The sequence below is a fragment of the Panthera pardus genome, unplaced genomic scaffold, assembly GCF_024362965.1.
Source record: "Panthera pardus isolate Hobbes unplaced genomic scaffold, ASM2436296v1 HiC_scaffold_16, whole genome shotgun sequence".
Taxonomy (NCBI): domain Eukaryota; kingdom Metazoa; phylum Chordata; class Mammalia; order Carnivora; family Felidae; genus Panthera; species Panthera pardus.
The window spans coordinates 28,829,607-28,844,972 of record NW_026526721.1 but is presented as its reverse complement, the minus strand read 5'-3'; the positions used below and the strand labels follow the sequence as shown (position 1 = coordinate 28,844,972).

Sequence of the window (15,366 nt, the reverse complement as noted above, 5' to 3'; positions counted from 1 at the left end):
ATTTAAGTAAATAGTAACTTATAGTTACTAATAGTAACTGTAATGGCAATAATTATATTAAATTATATTAATTATATTAAAATTATAATAGTAATAGTATATTATTTGAATAAATATATAGTGAATACCAAGTAATCCATTTTTGTTTTATCATACCTTTTCTGGTTGTTATTTTACTAATAATGACCAACAGAGGGCATAGAAGTACTATTGATGTGATGCTTCTAACAACTTGTTTTCATGGCATTCTGAAAAATGCCATTCTTAGAATAAATATTGTTTTGGTTTTGAAATTAGAATCTAGCTAAAGGTCTAGTATCTCAAAGTGTTCTCCAACTCCTAGTGATACACTACTGCCTTCACTAAATAAATATGGAGAACAGTTGTCAAAAGAAAGGAAAGGAAAGGAGAGGGAGAGGGAGGAGAGGGAGGAGAGGGGGGGAGAGGGAGGAGAGGGGGGAGAGGGAGAGAGAAAGGGAGGACAGGGAGGAGAGGGAGAGAAGAGGGAGAGGAGAGGGAGAGAGAGAGGGAGAGGGAGAGGAGAGGGGAAAGGGGAAAGGGAGGGGGAAGGGGAAAGGGAAGGGGAAGGGGAAGGAAAGAGGAAAGGGGAAGGGGAAGAGGAAAGGAAAGGGGAAAGGAAAGAAAGGAAAGGAGGCATACCTATATGCCGCACTTGGTAAACAAAACGGTGGCCCAGTACATCTTATCCACTAACAATTGATATCTTCTAGCATAGTGTGAATAAAAACATACTAGAGATTTCATGTAAGTCAGTTTCAGGAAAACAAAATTGATTTTATTTATCCTAATTGTAGGTAAGCATTTTATAGCTTTTTTACTAAAACTAAATGTTATTATTGCCAAAACTATCATTTTATACTCAGAAGCAGAACTCATTGAACAATTCTGAAGTTGCTTTTGGAAACTAATCTTTCTATAATAATTAATGAATTAGTCATTATGGCTTTACTAGAGTGTTAAGGAGTAGTTTTTGTTTCTTTTTCTCATGCCTTCCTGCATATATGATGTTTGTTTTGGTCTTTGATCCTTGAAGCTGTTCTTTCTTTTTAGGAATTAAATTATTTATAAACATTAAAATAATTCAAACTATGCTAACTGAAAATTTATATCAATATCTTCCATTTGCATCAAATATTTTTAATCATACTGTAGAGTCCCAACAAAATTTTTTTAGTTGAAGCTCTCCTTGACCCCCAAATAAATTCCATCTGTGTTTATTCTGATAGACAAGAATATCATTGGGTCGGTTGGAAGACTTTCTCAACACTGAGGAGCTTCTTCCTCAAAATATTGAAACAAACTACATAGGAGGTCAGCATTTTCTCTGCCTTCAATATTTATTTGACTTCTGGGTTGAAGGTAATTGGCTCTAAAATGCACCATTGTATTTATTTTTCTTCTCAGATCATGCCATTGGTTTTACAAATGCTTCCTTCTCCTGGGATAAAACAGGGATTCCAGTACTTAAAAAGTAAGTCATTTGGGAAAAATTAAAAACAAAAAATATTTTAGCATTGAATTCTATAATGTTCCATATTTTTATTTCTTGGAGTTTAAAAAAATTTTTTAATGTTTATTCATTTTTGAAAGGCAGAGAGAGACAGAGCATAAGCAGGGGTGGGGCAGAGAGAGTGGGGGACACAGAATCTGAAGCAAACTCCAGGCTCTGAGCTGTCAGCACAGAGCCCGATGCGGGGCTGAAACTCATGAACTGTGAGATCATGACCTGAGCTGGAGTCGGCTGGTCAACCGACTGAGCCACCCAGTTGCCCCATATTTCTTGGAGTTTTTAAAGCAGAAGATGAATACATTGAAATTTACAAAGCTTTTTATTTAAATCTCTCACAATACCTTTCATTTTTATAGTTTTTTTTTCCCTCTCTTGCTTTCTATTCATTTCCTCTGTTTCCTCTGTAGCATTTGTTGTTCGCAGTTTGAAAGGTTGGGTATTCATAGAATAGTGTAGTCTCATATGAATAGAAGCAATTTCAAGGATGATGCTCTAATTTATCTAGGAATATACATTGAAAACTGTAACAAGAACTTCCTATATCAACTCTCTCCTTTTCTTGTCATGCAGCTTGAACATAAAGATTCCAGAAGGAGCTTTAGTGGCTGTCATAGGGCAAGTTGGATCTGGAAAATCATCTGTGCTTTCTGCCATGCTTGGGGAAATGGAGAAACTTACAGGAGTTGTTCAAAGAAAGGTAGAGCCAACAATACATTCATTCTCTATCTCCTAGTGTAATAGGCCATAGCCAACACATGGTTAGTGTCCTAAGAATTTATCAAATCAAATTGAAGATGCAAGGATGTAATGGGCATTTCTAGTTTGTAACAAACATTTCAATTTCCACAAAAATTGATTAGCTATGGATGGCTTAGTAACAGCATTCTGTCCTCCAAATACTTTAGCAAATCATTTATGAATGCTTATGGTAATTGTTTGATGATATTAACTGAATTGCAACCAATTATAGAGAAACTAATGTGATTTATATTTTAATTTGATTTGCTTTCTAATTATCATCCATTGCAAAGTTCCCTAAGTAATTACAGCCACATTTCTAAGAAGTCTTGTAGTTGCTCATGGGTAGGATTTTTGACCTAGAAAAAAATCAGAAAAATAATAATATTAATAGCTTACTTTTAAATTTCAGCCCTTGGACTAGGGAGAGGACTACTCCAAGCCTTTTGTTCTATTCTTAAAGGTCAATAGGAATAAGAATTCAACAGGTTCTTAATCAGCTGTTTCTTTTTTGAAACATTAGACTATCTAATGAGTTTTTTCTTAGGTTTAACTAGCTCTTGGATAAAATACTAACCTAATACTAACCTACTCCTCACTTCTGATAAGATGGAGAAGTTCTATGGATGTGAGACCAGTTTCTTCACAGTTTTCTCTCTAGGAAGAATCAATTCCAACTCTTTTTTTTTTTCTTCATAATATGTATTTCCTCATATCCTTTTATCTTTCCTGATTCCAGCCCTCCAATGAATAGTTCTACATTTATTATTCTCTCTCAGCATTACTGTTACTTATTTTAGGATCAACTATGATGTCTGGGACTTTTTCTGATACAATTATACTGAAATGAATACCCCTACTTTTTAACCTTAAGTATATTGTGTTTGTAACCCTGTGCTCTTCATAACAATTGCAGTCAGCCTTTTGTCTATAGTTGAAGATGATTGTACTATATCCTAGGCCAATGAGTGTCCTTTAAAAATATTGTGATTATCATATTGACTTTATTTTCATTTAGTCTCTTCAGCTATTTTTACCAAGCAATTATTGCACACATACTGTGTTCTTGATACTTAGTAAAGCAAAATAAACACGAATATGACATACCCCTCTTTTTACAGAGTTCATAGTCCAGTGAGAGAGATACTAAAATTAATTATGACGAGTATTTAAATCAGACATAAACAAATGGATCAAAGTATAAAAAACAACAGATTCTGCCTTGAAGAGTTAGAAATATTAGAGAGGAGGTAGCCTTTTATTTGATCTTGAAAAATAATTAGAAATTAATCAAGATAACAACAATATCAATTTTGGGTTTCATCTAATGCTTTAATGTGCAAAGACTTAGCCTGGTTCTTGGCAGAGTCAGATAGCTCCCTGTGAATTTTAATGGTTATTGTTATCTTTACTATGATTGTTGAGACTCTCATGGTAAGATTTAAAGATTATTTCTGATACCTTTGAGGGTTTGAAATTAAGAAAATGTTCATGGTTATGCAAGAAACCATAACAATGCTGTTCCTAATTATAAAGCTGAGAGGAAACCCTTTGTTTAAATTAAGCTAAGCTTGTGGAAGAGAGCAGATATTGTCTGTCAGTATAGTTGGCCGCTTTGTCCTTCAGAAAGTTCTTTGGTCTGGAGCAGTGGCAGGACATGAGGTGTCATATATGAATTATTTCCCAAAACTTTTTTAATACTAAATTTATAACTATCATTCTTATTATCTCTGATTTAGTAATAATAATCATAACAATAGACGTGACACTTTGTGTTTACAAGGTGCTTTTGTGTTTTATCTTTCTGTTCCTCAAGGTTTCACATGAGAATTTTTTGAGGAATATCATGTTACAATGTTCAACCTCTGGTCTCCTGGTTCTCAGTATCAAAGGTTCACACCAGGCACTATTTATTCAGAGTATTCAGTGTTCGGTGTTGTTTGATGGAACATTACAGATTTGGAAGACCATTTTTGAATTAGCAAATCTTCTATTGTGGTTTTATTATTAAGAATAAAATGAAACAAAAACCCATTTTCATTTGTGTATAAAATTAAAATAATAGTATAAAAATTAAAGGAAAAACTTACATCTCTGTGAAAATGGATCAACTCTTCTGTAGTTCCAGTTATACCAGTACATCGAGTCTATACCTCTCAATGTAGTATTTAGTTTCTGTTTTATATTTTGTGCCATTTTTTGCTGTTCTTCAGCCTTTTTCTCCTGTGTTTTTCATCCTCTTTCCCCTTATCTTGCCAAATACATAGCAAGTGTTCAAAATCTTTATCACTTGAGAATTGATTTAGTATTATTCTAATTAAAGGTTATTCAAGAGCAATCACCTTTGTGTTCAAGATCAAGTTGGATCAGAATTACATTGTTTTGGATCAAAAGCCACTCCATGTCTTACATGCTGAAAAAAGAAGAATTAAAGTTAATCTTGGATCTTTAAAGTACCTGATAGAAATCAAAATGTTAATAGTTATATACATACGCATAAGTTCATAGGTCAAAAAGTACGTTCAGTGTTTTGCATTATTGTACAGCACATAGCAGTCAAAATAAATTCTTTAAAATCAATGTTTGGATAGAGTCCATGGGGTAGATTGAAAGGTAAGTCTCTAGTTCAAATACTGTGGGTCCTTTCTAAGAAAAGAAGGGTTAGTTAAAAGGATATTTTATGCAGCAGACTGTCATATATTCAGGAATCATTTTGAGATATAAAATCTTCAAAAAATAAACTTAGGAACAGTGAGTATGTGGAAGACACAGATGTGCCACCCAGATCCCCCTTCTAGGAAGGGCTTGCCTCCCAGCTGTGGGAATACATATAGCAAGCCAGCTCATTCAGGGTTGGCCTGGCTAAGGCCCCACTCCTGAAGGTCAGGCCAATTTAGCCTAACACAGAACAACTCTGATGGATAATACTCCTCTATGTCTCTCTGGGGGGTTGGTCAAAACCTTGTGGGATCTGTATCACAGTGTGACTTTTCCATCTACCCAATCCTCCTACCCTGTTTTCTTCCACAAGCATTGATCCCAAGTGAGCAACCTGTACTTCAGGCTTAGTGTTATGGGCCAAACCTCCCACCCCCAAATAGATATTTGGAAGTCCTAATCCCAAGAATGTGACTGTATTTGGAGAGAGGGTCTTTAAAGAGGCAATTAAATTAAAATAAGGTCAGTAGGGTGGGCCCTATTCCAATATGACTGATGTTCTTACAAGAAGAAATTAAGACACACATACTCACATGGAGAGAAGGCCATGTGAAAACTCAAGAAAGGAATCATCTACAAGCTAGAGATTTAGGCCTCAGGAGAAATCTTGCTGACAGCTTGTCAGACTTTTAGCCTCCAGAATTGTGAGAAAAGAAATTTCTGTTGTTTAAGCAACTTAGTCTGTGGTACCTTATAATGGCTGCTGGAGCTAATACACTCAGCCTCTACTTCCAGAAAACTCCACCAAAGACAGATAACTTTGATAGAAACTACAGAGAAAGTAAATAAAAAAAGCACAAAAGTAACTCATTTGAAAGGGCCTATAATAAACATATATAAAATTAAAATGCAAATAGGATATATTTATATTTAAGAAATAACCTAGTTCTGTAAAAATTCAGTTTAAAGTTAAAAGAAAACAAAACCATGGACTAAATATGTTTATGTTCCTTTAATGTGGTACATGCAATGTTTTTTCTTTTCCCTTGTTAGGAGTGTTTCTTTTATTTCTTTCCTTTTTAGGGTTCCGTGGCTTATGTTGCCCAGCAGGCCTGGATTCAGAATTGCATTTTACAAGAAAACATTCTCTTTGGCTCCACCATGCAGAAGCAATTTTATGAGCAAGTATTGGAAGCCTGTGCTCTCCTTCCTGATTTGGAGCAGTTACCAAATGGAGATCAAACTGAGATTGGAGAAAGAGTAAGGAAAATATAATTCATCACATGCAGGAATAGAATTCCATTCAGCCATGCTAATAAAATATTTATAGTCTTTTTTCTGAAGTCTTAAAGAGCTCTATACAACTATAATTTTTAAAAATCATTACAGAATTTCTATGAAAGAGATGGCGATATTAAGGACAAATAATTATCTATAATTGACTATTTGGAAAACAGATTTAAAATCAGCAGGGAATGCTGTCGTTAGTGTCCACATGGGGGAACGAAAGCCTACCAACTGGATCATCAACACTTTGTTTTTAGCTGCTCCCATAATGCTGTTCACTGTCTAATGAGTGAATGATGTTTTGTGTTTTTCCTGTATCTCTTGTGCGCAAAGTCAAGCCTAGGACAGTAGCAACAGAGCACCAGTCTCCAGCGGTGGCACGGAGGCCAGGTTCTAAAAAGACTCAGACGATGCTGTCGTTAACGTGCCTTCTCCGTGTTTGCTCATTCTTGCTTAAGAGGATCTTGCTTCCCATATTCTTTGTTCTATTTTATTTTCATTGCGTTAATGAATAGTCATTACTCTGCCCAGTGTTTTGGAGTTTAAACAAAACAAAACAAGAGAGCATGAGCCAAAGTATGAACCCTGAGAGATTATCTCTGACCCGTGACTAAAATCTCCATTAATTAAACATGAATGCAAAAGCAGCCTCTGCCTGTGATTCATGTGTGCGGTGAAGATGGGTAAATGATCTTTACCAAGTGCTTTGAATTTCTGAAAAGAGAGTCAGCATAGTGTTGTTAGGCGTTTGTACCCCTGGCCCCAAGTTGTTTAATAGTACTGTTATATAAATTGATAAATAAAATAGTTAGAGAGCAAAAAGATAGAAAGTAGAAATATTTAAAATCTAGAATGAGGCAAAATTTACCTTTTAACGAGACTTATGTTGGCTTTGTTCATAGCCTGTTACTTTGCAGATGTATTTTCTCAAGTTATTAAATAGATTTCATTTTTTATCCACCACATCTGTGTTGTCGTTTTTTTGTTTTTTGTTTTTTGTTTTTGGTGTCTTTGCTATCCCTTGGCAAAATGACACCATAGCTAAAATGATGCAGAAATGTGACTTCTTCAAACTTGTTAATACATACTGAATATTATGCTGATAAAGCCAAACTCTAACAATATGAAATGTTGACGGTATGTAAGTAAAAAGAATTTAAAGAGGAAGAAAATGCAAAATGTGAAGTATATGTTAAATATAGGCATAAATGTCATCACCATATATAACTTACACTTTTTGTAATTAGATGTCTCCCAATCTGATGACATGCTTTAAAATAAACATGTAATTGACTATTTCAAAAGGAAATCTGTTTACAGCTGTTTATGAGACAACTAAGATAATGGATATAGAATTTTATTCATTTTTATTCATCTTTTCCTTTGGCATTCTTCAATTGACGACAAATATTTTTAAATCTATTATATGCCTGCTATGGGGTACATAATGGTGAGCAAGGGAACTGTCCCCCTACCTTTAAGAGATTTGCAATCCAGTGTATCTCTGCCAATGATATTATCAGTTGTCCTTATTAATATTTATTAATCACCTAGTGTCAGACACAATCTATGTGCTGGGAGTGTAAGGATAAACTAGATCATAGGCTTGTGAGGGAGACTGATGTGGGTATTGCCATTTCTGACAATGGGATGAGTAAACTGAGCATCGCAAGACAAGAATGGAAGGAACGAATCACTTTACTTGGAACAGTGGGTGGAAGATTGCTTTGGAAAAAGACTTCTTAGAGTGACTAGATTTTGAATTAAAAGGGAGGATATGGGCTCTAAGTAGAATGAACAGCTTGGGCCAGTCTGGCTGGCAGGCCACCTTCAGGTGAGGACAGTATCAGGAGAATGGTTGAAAGATGAGTTAACACCAGAACGTAATTATTGTAGATTTATACTAAGGAATTTGTTGTTGCTCCTGGATGATGGCAAATGAGATGTGGGCATCCCAGGTTTTTAAACAAAGTGATGACATAATCACAGGATATGCAATGATAAGGCAGAGGATGAATTAGAAGAGTGATTGGGGATAATAGCTAATGTTGATTGTGTCTGTACTTGGTGTTGGATTTGTTGTAAACTTGTAAGTTTTTAAAATTTTTTACAAATATCTTTTGTTTTTTTGTAATTTATTTATTGTAAATATCTTATTAAATGCTCATGACAAACCCATGAGTTGGGGGCTGTTATAATCACACACACACACACACACACACACACACACACTCACACACACATATTATATTATTTTATATATATTTTTGCATGCCTGTCCCCCCTGCTAAACTGTGACCTCCTCATGATAGAGGCTCAGTTTCATTATCTTTGAATCCCAAGTGTTATCTAGCACCCAGAATATGATTATACAAAGGAGGTATTTGTTGAGTAGGCACAAGATGAGAAAGGCAAAAAAGCAATGGCATTTTACAATTAGAGGTAACTGGCTAAGTTCTGTGCTGCAAGGAAAGCTTTTAAGCCAGATCTGTAAACACTAAATATAAAATAAATCAAGTAAATTGGGCCTGGCCCCATAATTCTCTATACAGGGCTGTACATGTCAACTTTAATTCTCACATGGAATGATGGATATTCCTTATTTCTTGCTTCTTAGAGTTGTACTTTTGCCAACAAGACTTGTAGTAATCTTTCTACAGAATAAAATAGGACATGATGATTACTGCTTTAGTAATTTAGCTATTATTCTCAATTTTCTATGTGTCAATTTAAAAATGATCACTGGTGTCAGTATATGGTTAGCAGCCAAAAATCTTATTTAATATATCAGAGGCATGACTTTTCAGAGTTAGGGGATTGGAAATTCTTTTCTCCTTAATTGTTAGTATCTACTTTTGAGAGTAAGCAATTAAGAGAAAGCAGATATATCTGTTAATTTGCACAAGTTAGTAGCACTTGGAAATAGCAGATGGGGGCTAGGCCTTTGTATTTTGGAATAAAGAAAGGTTTGAGGGTTAATCTTGAATTGTCATCTGTCCATGCTGCAGAAGAGAAATTGGATGTCACTCTATGTGCTTTGAGATTTACCCATTTTTGGTCATGGTTTTTCTCCTGCTCCATTTTCAGGGTGTGAATATAAGTGGGGGCCAGAAGCATCGAGTGAGTCTGGCCAGAGCTGTGTATAGCGGGGCTGACATCTACCTCCTGGATGATCCCTTTTCTGCAGTTGATGTCCATATTGGAAAGCAACTTTTTGAAAAAGTGATTGGGTCCTCGGGTATTTTGAAAAACAAGGTAGCCATAGTGTCATTTATGCTTTGAGAGGATAAAGGGAAGATAATCTGCATCGCAGTGTGCCTAAAATTCCAGTATTTTGTTCATTTGTTGAAGCAAAGTAGTGAAATTTTACGTGAAAGGGGGGTATTACATTAATCTTTTTACAGACAAATTTTCATGAATATTTTTTGAAGTTTTATTTACAAGTTTACTGTGACAATTTATGTGCTTGTTACCTTATAGACTGATACCACACTCTAAAGGGGATTTGTATGTCAAAATGAGTTGTTTTTAGTTTATTTGATTTTTTTGAAAAATGGTATTTTCATACATAGCAATTTCATAGAAAGTATTATTTTACTTTACTTAAAATTATGGTATTATTAATATAACAATAACAATTCAGTTCTCTTGTGAAAGGGCCAAGAAGAAGGGTATTAATATTTACTGAGTGCATTCCATGTCTGACACTAAATTAGTTCATTTAGTTCTTAAACCAAGTCTCTGAATAGGTATTAACATTATTCCTGTTTTACCTCTGAAGGAACTTGTAGTTCAAAATAGTTTGATATAGGTTGCTTAGCTTAAGAAGAGCAGAGATTTTAATAACATTTAGAATTGTTGAATTATTATGTTATGCACCAGAAACTAACATAATATTGTGTGTCAACTGTACTTTATTCTTTTTTAATTTTTTAAAAATTGTAAATGTTTATTTGAGAGAGAGAGAGAGATGGAGTGCGAGCTAGGGAAGGGACAGAGAAAGGTGGGGGACAGAGGATCCAAAGGGGGGCTCTGTACTGACACCAGAGAGGCTGATGCGGGGCTCACATACACAAAACTTGAGATCATGACCTGAGCCAAAGGCGATGCTTAACAAACTGAGCCACCCAGGTGCCCTCAACTGTACTTTAATTAAAAAAAAAAAAAAAAGAACAGATTTTAAAAAGTCTGTCTGACCACAAAGCCATACTCATTCCTTCATAATATGCATTTATGGATTTGTTAATATAAGCACTCTGGAAACATTAAATAAATGCGTAAAATGGTAAAGTGTATATCTAAGTAAATAATAGATAAATACCTTACTTATCAAAATTAACCCAAGATAAAAACTTATGGTTCAATCCTATGTGTGTGTGTACAGTAATATGGAAAGATTTAAAAATAAATAATATGAATTATGACTGTAATCACTTTATTGTAATACTATAGGGCCTTTAAAAAACTAAGCCATGGATGACAGATACGAAATTTTTAAATTTGTTATGAAATTGATTCATTTTTAATGAATGAAGAATCCCTGAACCAATGGGTTAAAAACGTTTGCAGTCCAGGGCACCTGGGTGGCTCAGTTGGTTAAGTGTCCGACTTTGGCTCAGGTCATGATCTTAGGGTTCCTGGGTTTGAGCCCCATGTTGGGCTTTGTGCTGACAGCTCAGAACCTGGAACCTGCTTTGGATTCTGTGTCTCCCTCTCTCTCTGGCCCTCTCCCCCTCGTTTTCTGTCTGTCTCTCTCTTTCTCAAAAATAAATAAACATTTTGCAATCCTTTTTTTTTGGTCTAGCAGCATATAATCATTCATTGTGAAATATATAAATGCTGCCTTAAACTGATACCAACCAACAAGTACACTCTTAAATAGTAAAAAAAAAAAAAAAAAAAAAAAAGAAAGAAAGAAAAAGAAAGTAAGAAAGACTACAGCTTTCTTTAAAATAGATTATTTTTGGGGCGCCTGGGTGGCTCAGTCGGTCAAGCGTACGACTTCGGCTCAGGTCATGATCTCGCGGTCCGTGAGTTCGAGCCCCGCGTCGGGCTCTGTGCTGACAGCTCAGAGCCTGGAGCCTGCTTCAGATTCTGTGTCTCCCTCTCTCTCTGACCCTCCCCCGTTCATGCTCTGTCTCTCTCTGTCTCAAAAATAAATAAACGTTAAAAAAATTTAAAAAATTAAAAAAATAGATTATTTTTGCCATTTTTTACCATAATGCAAGAAATAAAACACTCTGTTTTTCAGACTCGTGTTTTAGTGACACACAACCTCACACTTCTACCACAGATGGATTTGATTGTTGTAATGGAGAGTGGCAGAGTTGCACAAATGGGAACATACCAGGAGCTGCTGTCTAAAACCAGAAACCTCACACATTTGCTTCAGGCCTTCAGTGAACAAGAAAAAGGTGCGACACAATGAAAAATAAGCCTAAGATGTAGCGTGCCTACCCATTCTGAAAGTCCATTAATTGTGTGATTTCTTACAATGCATTTTTCTTTATTCATCCTGCTTAAGTCAGGAATTGGGCACCTTCCTTTCTCTAGAAAGGAAACAAATACATTGGAACACATCAGCTAAAAATTAACCTCATTTATGATTTTTAAGCAAAATGTCATGCCCCAAGATCTGTTTGTTCATCTATGAAATGAGAGATTAGATGATTTATAAGCTCTACTGCAGGTCTTGAATATAATGGGTCTAAACATTCTACTTTCTTTTAAATTAAGAACAGGGAGCATAAATCTATGTCAAGTAAATAATAAATATTTTAAATGTATTGTTGCATGTTGAGGGAGAGAAAAAAAAAGAAGGGAAATGATATTTGTCTAACTTTTATTATGAATTAACAATTGAGTTTACTAGTTTTTCTTACTATACTCCTAGCATTTTAACTTAAGATTCATAAATGTTTATGTAAATAAAGTGGTTTGATCTTTACCTAATTAAGGCACAGGGATGTTTGAAATCAAGCATTCGAGGGGTCCATTATTTCCCATCTCTGAAAGTTTAATGCACATCATCTTTTTCTAGCTAGATGGTTTCTTATGTAGACCACTATGATCATTGTCCTGTAACTTCCCAGAATACTACTGAAAAATTACTATAAAATCAGTTAACTATTTCATAATTTTGGGGTAACAGAAGAAATATTGAGCTATGCTTTGTATTTTCTATATGAACTGGGTAGCCACTAATTCACTTTACATTGTGCCTAATTATAAACGTCATAAAAATGTGTAACCAGTTTATAACAAGATCAGTGCAATTTATTATTTGAATGTTGTGAAATTAAAAAACAAAGCAATTTTGCTGATGTGTTTCCTTTTTGGACCGCAGCAAATACCGATTAGTTATGCACCACTGTTTTTCTATACCTCATCTTTATTCTTTCTCAAATTCAAATATTCTATTTGCAGGTGCATTCTGAAATATCTGATGCATCATCAGATGGCTGTGGTCATTCTTAATAAAAGAAGTACCTCCTATTCTCTTAATGGCTAGCGATTTTGGAAATGATCTCTTACTTGGTCAGGCTCAGTAATAATTTATATTTAGTATATGTATAGGAAAGAGATGTCTGTGAATGTCTCCAAGACTAGAATGAGAATGTGGTCTGTCATTTTTTTTTTCTTTTCTCAGCACTTAGGTAGTCTCATGCAAGGGAGATTACAGGTACTCAGTAGCTGTTAAGCAGGCAAATCTGCCGGAAGTATGTCTCCTCAGGAATTAATGGGATGATTTAGAATGCTATGAACCAGTGTATTTTTCATGTGGCCATTTATTTTAAAGGCCACATGAAATATAAGTTATATTATTTTGGAAAATAGAGCTCTAAAAGCAGACAATAACTTCAGTGTTCCATATTTAATTCACCATAAAATATGAACAGTGTTTCTTTTGAAAGTTGTGGAATTTGCTCTTGTTTAAAACTCCATTTTTGGAAACAAAAATCATGCCCTTTCTGTATTTCTGTATACCTTCTTAAGTATATGAATCCTCTATGGTAACAAGCGAAAACAGTATTATTCTTGAAGCAGGGCTGACATTAATAGATGTCACTGCCTTACCACCAGAAATGTGCCAGAGTTAGAAAAATGTAAATTGAACTTTTTTTTTTCTTAATGACTGCAGTGTTGTGTCTTCTCTGTTAAAATTCAGGAAGGTGATGAATAGAGTTATTTTTTGCATTAAAAATATAATACATTTTAAAATGAATATTTCTAGGACTTTGATTTTTTGGATGCTGAATAAAAATGTAAAATGAAGGCTTTTTAAAAGCAGTCATCAAATTCCTTTACCCATGATGATACTAGATGTTAGATAGATATTTGTAAAAGGTCAGCTATGTATAGTGCAATTCCCTTAGGGGCCACACAGAGCAAGGCAAAAGTAGTTATTGATGACATAAAACACCCCACTAAACAATAGCTTCAAACCAGGTTACATTCAGTGTCAAGTTCTTGCAGTGCTGCCCTTAGACATGGGCCAATGTGACCCAGTACTATGCTCCATGCTTTAGAGAGTCCCTGTTTCAGACTTTCCTAGCTGGTTCTCTGACCAAGAGCCCAAGGGATTATTGTGCCCATGAAGGGTCCCCTTCTGATATTCTACCTTTTTTATTGTTTGTATTTTTAAACATTTTTTTTAAATTTTATTTATTTATTTTTGAGAGACAGAGAGAGTGTGCAGGGGAGGGGAAGAGGGAGAGAGGAAGAAAGAAAATCCCAACAGGCTCTACACCACCAACATGGAGCCTGATGCGGGGCTCAAACCCATGAACCATGAGATCATGACCCAAGCTGAAATCAAGAGTTGGATGCTCAAATGACTGAACCAGCCAGGTGACCCCTCATCTTCTACTTTTTTTTCTACTGTTCTGGGTATTTGGGGTTCCAGAATTCTCTGTCGAGATGACATAAACTTGCTCCTCAGTTCTGCCCTCCCAAAGGCAGGCTGATCTACTGGCATTTGCCACTCTTTGGCTTGAGGAATTTTTTTTCTTTCTCGGAAGGGTTAGGGTGAGTACAGCCTAGACATGTAGCCTGAAGTGTCTGTCCACAGACATGGTTCAGGATGGGGCCAGGGTAGGAGAGAAGGGGACAGGAACCTTGACTGAGGCCATGTCACCCAGAACTTCCATGTTTTCCAGAGGAACTCTTAGGGTTCCAAATACTCTCACATGGACCTTGCCTTGAATATGGTTGGGGAGGTGGATTGCTAAGGATAAACAATAGAACATATTTGTGAGTCTGTTAGTTTAATCTGTAACTATTAAATAATTAGCAATATGGCATGTGGGGCCTTCATTTATACTCTTGCCCTGGTTCCCACCAATGTGAGATGCAGCCTTGTCCCTGTGGGGCATTTCTTTTTTTAATATGCATAAGTAGTAGGGAAAACCCAAACTATATCTGAGAGCATTTTTGTTGGGATTTAGAGGAAAAAGATTGTCTGGACAGGTAGTAAAATTTAAGAGGTATGATCCTTAGTTTGAAAATACTCTGTGATCTGTCATTTATTTAACTTATCTTCTTTGATCTTGAGTCTCTTCAAGAATTCTTTTAAAAAGAACACAGTCCTTCCATTTTAAAATTTGTGTTAACTTATATGACACCAGAGTGGGAGTAAATGTCAGCACAACCTGGTGGAAACAACACTAGGCCAGTTTTAGGTGCCCCAAGCACCTAACTAGGTGAATCTTCATAAATATGACTTAACTCTTCTGGTTCTTTCCATTTATAAAATATGGGACTTGAACTAGATCCACTTTTCCTGGTGGCTGATGTGGAATTGAACAGTACAGGTTTTTATCACTCCTTTTCCCTCAAAACTGCTTATGACTCAGCTGCTTTTTCTCCTTTTCTTATCATCCTCAATCTTGCTATTGGGGTTGAGGACAGATAACTTAAAAAAAGTAATTTTACAGTATGATCTGGGTTTGGATACATCAGACCTTTAAGAATCCACCCAGCTCTGAAAAGTCTATAAATCTCACCTTTTGGAAATATTATTAGAGAATCAATCAGAAGTAAAAAGAAAGGTCAATGAAGAAAGATATGAGGACTAATGATAAATTTACATGGAATCTCATGTCTCAGAGAGATAGTTGATGTAAGTCAGATTCTTCCATTAAGGGCTATTT

General features: G+C 35.4%; 1 protein-coding gene across 5 annotated transcripts in view; it reads left to right on the top strand.

Moving 5' to 3' along the window:
- LOC109277827 (multidrug resistance-associated protein 1-like) overlaps positions 1-15,366 on the top strand; it is an 88,036-nt gene that overhangs the window by 38,117 nt on the left and 34,553 nt on the right. For all 5 annotated transcript variants that reach the window (XM_019467745.2, XM_019467742.2, XM_019467748.2 and 2 more), the window contains 6 exons: positions 1,248-1,332; positions 1,426-1,492; positions 2,102-2,228; positions 6,011-6,187; positions 9,302-9,469; positions 11,466-11,628. In XM_019467745.2, coding sequence (XP_019323290.2) covers positions 1,248-1,332; positions 1,426-1,492; positions 2,102-2,228; positions 6,011-6,187; positions 9,302-9,469; positions 11,466-11,628 — 787 coding nt within the window. The remainder of the gene's footprint in view (positions 1-1,247; positions 1,333-1,425; positions 1,493-2,101; positions 2,229-6,010; positions 6,188-9,301; positions 9,470-11,465; positions 11,629-15,366) is intronic.